General features: G+C 37.6%; 1 protein-coding gene across 1 annotated transcript in view; it reads right to left on the bottom strand.

Moving 5' to 3' along the window:
• Nucleotides 1-625: 625 nt before the first annotated feature.
• The window catches only part of LOC102803181 (uncharacterized), a 30,306-nt gene continuing 24,931 nt past the window's right edge, over nucleotides 626-6,000 (bottom strand). Inside the window, exons 5-7 of the mRNA XM_085501002.1 lie at nucleotides 4,345-4,676; nucleotides 3,138-3,341; nucleotides 626-1,987 (exon numbers count right to left, since the gene is read on the bottom strand). Coding sequence (XP_085357128.1) covers nucleotides 1,940-1,987; nucleotides 3,138-3,341; nucleotides 4,345-4,676 — 584 coding nt within the window. The 3' untranslated portion in view covers nucleotides 626-1,939. The remainder of the gene's footprint in view (nucleotides 1,988-3,137; nucleotides 3,342-4,344; nucleotides 4,677-6,000) is intronic.

Here is a 6,000-nt window from a genome sequence, read left to right as displayed (position 1 = left end):
TTTCTTTCATTTCAAGTGTACCACTGCATGTATATTAAAATGTTTTCCATCATTTAGAGGTATTATAAATAATTGAAATAATGCATCACTGTCATTGCCTTGTTATCCATACCTCCTTTATTCCTGAAATATGCGACATAATCAAGAGTTTGTGTTTTTCAGTTAGAGATAGACAAATAATACCAACAAGGTTGGTACTAGGACTTGTATGAAATTCACTTGAATTGCCTTGCTTACTCAGTTTGAGAAATGTACATAACTGATTGTAATAGTATCAATAAAGATTTTACAGGAAAGCTTGACTATGCGTGGCATGATGGGATGCAGTGGGGCTATTTGCATGTAACTGAATAATGATGGAATGTGCTAATCAATTGGTACATGCCATGTACTCTCCACCTTTTTCCTGAATAGTAAAAGTCAAGATGTATGATATGTTAAGTTTAAATGTGATCGGCCAATGCATTTCCAAGATACATGTGGGGATGGATGCAAGCATGAATAGACATACAATCAATAAGTTCTTACAGAAAGTGCATTTAACAAACCTCAAAAAAAATTATAACCCAACTGGTCAATGTATGATGTGTTTGTTAGCTCAATACTGAATTAAAGACACTCGATATCAGTGTATGTATGGTAAGTTTATTCTGTTATGAGAAAAGCCTTGATTGTAAATATAGCAAATTTATTACATGAAGATTATTATAAAACATCAATATTTACATTGCATATTAAAATTACTATTTCACAAAATATAGAAAAATTTACTTTGGAGTATTCATACATATTGAGATAGAATGTGTGACACATATGTAGTGGATCTACACTATTTCAGAGTTTAGAACAATTGGTATGACTGTAGCTATTAATCACATACCGGGTATATGCATGTCCATGAAAGCGTGAAGTTTCCATACTACATAATTGTAGAACTGATACCTGAAAATGACATGATGTATGAAGTTGTAAAGTTTGATTGCGATTGTGTGTTTGAGATATGGCTATTTAATCATAAAAATTGCCACCACTTGGTCATCTTGATCGTCAAAACAATGTATGTGTGACTTGTGATCGGCCAAGGTGGGCATGCATGAATTGATGCACGGGGTCACTAAAATGGCCACCAGTCAGCCATTTGGAAAAATCTAAACAAAACGATGAGCATCAAGAAGGTTTTCATAATGTTCGCTGTATGCACTAAGTTTGAACAAAACTCATCTATACATGTGTATACCGAGATACATAAAAATTATGTATCCTTAGATGTATGATGTATGTATGAAGTTTGAATGTACCGGAAATAAGTTCAGGCATACGAATGGAGCTCAATTTTGTAAGTGCCTATTTTTGGTGTCTGAACTGGGACTAATAAAATATATACAAGCAGTCCTATAATGTGATCCTGCACAATAAAGTATGAAGTAAACCAGTTTTCTATTCAAAAGTATTTCTTCAATACAGAGTGCAGTAAAGGTCATTTCGGATTACATACATCTTGTATTTACGCTTCCCAGACATCTGAGTTTTCTGTTTACATTGACGTATGATATACTGACCAGAGACACAGTACAGCTTCTGCCTAACCCATTATACACATTCATTGCATTATCTCATTCATCTCATCCATTTAATACCCCTAGCGCATCACAATGAGGAGCAGAAGGAGACGGACTCAGCTGTGATAATTTTGTTTTGCCTTTGTTCATTAACTTATGATAAGAACTTTTAGATCTCTAGTGTTTGAAGTTAAGATGGAAATGCAATAAGTTGATGTGATCAATGAATGGTACAATGGGTGAAACAAATGTGCCAAATACATAACCTTAATTTGATGAATGTGAAACATGGAAAAAATATGACAGGTTGCACAAAAGCTGTATTGTATCTAGCCAATTCTAATGAAGTGGCTTCAATCATGTTTCTCTTGCTGGTACCATCACTGATTTCCAACTTGAACGTTGAAATTATTTGCCAACAACTTGACCTACAGTGGAAAGTTAATTTCAAGACTAAATTAGTGTACATGTACATGTATGCATAACTTACAAGTTATCTTAAGTTTCATTATTATTGAATTATACCATATCTAGATAACAACAAAATAATTAGTTCCATTAAGGTTAATAAAATGAATATCATTCATCCTGAGTATTTGTATCTACCATACTAGACCGCGTTAGCGCCCAGGGGCCTCAACTCAGAAAATCACGATTTTTTAGGGGTGGGTGCTTACTCGAGCACCCCCTCAAAAAAGAGTGCAATTGAAAATTTTGATTCATCATGTGACAGATTACGTCTTTGAGGAAAAAATCAAATTCCGAAATTAGTTGCGTCATCATTGATTTTCACAATGAAATGATCACAAAAAATATGCACATTTTATTACAATATTAATTACGTACCACAAGAATGTTGGAACATAGTCGAAGTCAAAATTGGCATATTATCTCCACTGACGAAGGTGTTGGATCGTACGCAAACTCACGATGAAAATCACTTTCCGCCATGATGCATTGCAGAATTGACCTGCAGCAGCGTCCTTTGACCTAATAGGTCAAGTTGGTTATTAACCAATCAGAATGCTGTGTTGTACCGACTTCGTGAATTCCTAAAGACTTTCCGGTAACGCAATGCGGAAGTGAATTAACGATATCGAAGTACGATCTGTTGGAATTGATTTCAGCGAATAAACGACATGGTTTTTCCAAAAAACTAGTAACTAGCCATTTCTGAAAGGTCAACAGAATATGGCATGAAATATTTACCGCATTTTACTTGTATTAACAAGTAATTGTCAATGCCTAGTTTACCTACGCTTACCGTGGTCTACGCATGTTCACAGCGGTCGATATCCACGCTGTATCATATAAAAACGATTACCAAGATTCGTTAAGCAAGACCCAATTTTAAATTAGTTGCACTTTGAAGGGGTGGGCGCTTTGCCGAATGTGACCCCAAATATGAAAATTGCGTAAAAGTGGGAGGTGGCCGCTTGCCCGGGCATGGGCGCTAACGCGGTCGAGTATGGTATAATGCAAATAGGACCCTAAATTCGTTTCAACCTAAATTTAGAATTAGCGTTTCTACAACAATTTAATAAACAACCAGTTAATTATAAAAAATTATAACAGTACCTTTTCCAAATTGTTGTGAATTGTTCTCAGTGTATCCTCTACCAACATCAGTCTACTGTTTTCCTCTTCTTGAGTTTCTATCAGATTTTTCATTTTCTGCTCATAGTCTTTCTTGTGTGTTCGTAAACTGTCCAGTCTTTCTTGAAGTGCTGCTATTTGCTCCAATAGTTTATCTTCCTCTCTGGCAATATTACCTATTTGCTTCTGACCAAAGAATAAAACAGAGACTCAAAGTTAAGCCTGGGTTAGGTTCACTGGTCTGAGATGACCTCTTTATAATATGTGCAACTACATCAGCATGTAAATCTTGAAATGGACTACGAGAAAGAGGACAAGCATGAAAAGTAGTGACCAGATCCTGTGAAAGTACATACTTTATCATCAATGAACATATTATAAAATGTTTGATGTTGAACAAAATCAGTCTAGGCATATCTGAATCAAAGAAAGCTTAGAAAGAACTCCTGTGTGCTGACGAGGTATTGGAAGCATTAGCACATGTGCTTCTATTAGAGAAAATACAGCATTTAAAAATATAACTGCAAGCAATGATCTGGGGGGTTCCAAGTAGCTAAATGTACATGTATGGTTTAACAATTATAAATAATTAATAAAATAATGACTTGATATTTTGGTCATATATCTTGTCAGACAAAATTATAGCATCAGTTGCATGTCCCTATCAGCAACAGTACTTATATCACATTGATTTCAACCAAAAACTAATTTTTCCAGGGCATCTATGTACCATGTTTCATCAAAATCCAATGAGTGTTTTTTCAGATATCAGTGGAACAGTCATGGAACAACTAAAAATCAGCTAATTATCAAGCAAATTAGGTAATTAATAAGCACCGAATTTAACCAAAACCTAATCAAATCTACGCATTAGCCCAGAGCATCTATGCACAAAGTTTCATTAAAAACCATCATACAGTTCTTGAGATATCAGTGGAACCGACGACGACACACACACACACACACACGCACACACATACACACACACACACACACACACACACACACACACACACACACACACAAATACATACAGACAGACTAACTGCAATGTGCTACAATCATCCTGTTTTGGACTACCCCAGGTATGTCCGACGAAGATGAAAAATAAAGTGAAAAACATACAGTAGAAGAAATTATTTTGGCTGTGAATTTTTTTGACACTGGAGACAACACAATCATCACTTACTTTCTGTTGTGAAATATTTTGTGTGCAACTTTTCAAACTCTCTTTAATAACATCTTTCTCATTTTTCAGTGCTTCGGATCTGATCAGCAGAGACTGGTAGTCCTCAGCATAGTGCTGTCCATTTTTGTGTGAATTAGTGGGCGTCTCTCTGTGCAAGGAGTCAACATTGTATTTGTGATTTCTAGGATCTGTATATTTGCTGGGTGTGTACTGTCCACCAGGTTTACTGCTGTCATGTGACAACATTCCATGGGCGTAGTATCCAGGCTTTTTTTGATCAATAAAATCTTGTATGATGGATAGTAGAGTTGTGTTGCATGTCAATGAAGTCACTGCCAATAGAATACAACAGAAGTTCTGAGATACAAGAATGGATCATGAAAACAATGAGTCACAGAAAACAGTGACACACAGAACACAGTGAGATATAGGACACAGTGAGACATGGGACACAGTGAGACATGGACACCGTGGACACAGTGAGACATGGGACACAGTGAGACATGGGACACAGTGAACCCCTCACCCTGTGGAATTACAGTACAATCAAAATGATCTCCCCAGACCTCCACCCCCTGTAGAATTACAGTACAATCAAAATCATCACACCAGAACCCCTCCCCCTGTAGAATTACAGTACAATCAAAATGATCTCCCCAGACCCCCTCCCCCTGTAGAATTACAGTACAATCAAAATCATCACACCAGAACCCCTCCCCCTGTAGAATTACAGTACAATCAAAACCATCTCACCAGAACCCCTCCCCCTGTAGAATTACAGTACAATCAAAACCATCTCACCAGAACCCCTTCCCCTGTGGAATTACAGTACAATCAAAACCATCTCACCAGAACCCCTCCCCCTGTAGAATTACAGTACAATCAAAACCATCTCACCAGAACCCCTCCCCCTGTAGAATTACAGTACAATCAAAACCATCTCACCAGAACCCCTCCCCCTGTAGAATTACAGTACAATCAAAACCATCTGACCAGAACCCCACCCCCTGTAGAATTATAGTACAATCAAAACCATCTCACCAGAACCCCTCCCCCTGTGGAATTACAGTACAATCAAAACCATCTCACCTGAACCCCTCCCCTATAGAATTACAGTACAATCGAAAATATCTCACCAGAACCCCTCCCCCTGTAGAATTACAGTACAATCAAAACCATCTCACCAGAACCCCTCCCCTGTAGAATGACAGTACAATCAAAACTATCTCACCAGAACCCCTCCCCCTGTAGAATTACAGTACAATCAAAACCATCTCATCAGAACCCCTCCCCCTGTAGAATTACAGTACAATCAAAACCATCTCACCAGAACCCCTCCCCCTGTAGAATTATAGTACAATCAAAACCATCTCACCAGATCCCCTCCCCTATAGAATTATAGTACAATCAAAATCATCTCACCAGAACCCCTCCCCCTGTGGAATTACAGTACAATCAAAACCATCTCACCAGAACCCCTTCCCCCTGTAGAATTACAGTACAATCAAAACCATCTCACCAGAACCCCTCCCCCTGTAGAATTATAGTACAATCAAAACCATCTCACCAGAACCCCTCCCCCTGTGGAATTACAGTACAATCAAAACCATCTCACCAGAACCCCTCCCCCTATAGAATTACAGTACAATCAAAACC

Source organism: Saccoglossus kowalevskii, chromosome 7 (assembly GCF_978046115.1).
Source record: "Saccoglossus kowalevskii chromosome 7, keSacKowa6.1, whole genome shotgun sequence".
NCBI classification, from domain to species: Eukaryota; Metazoa; Hemichordata; class Enteropneusta; family Harrimaniidae; genus Saccoglossus; species Saccoglossus kowalevskii.
This window is presented reverse-complemented; position numbering and strand designations above follow the sequence as displayed.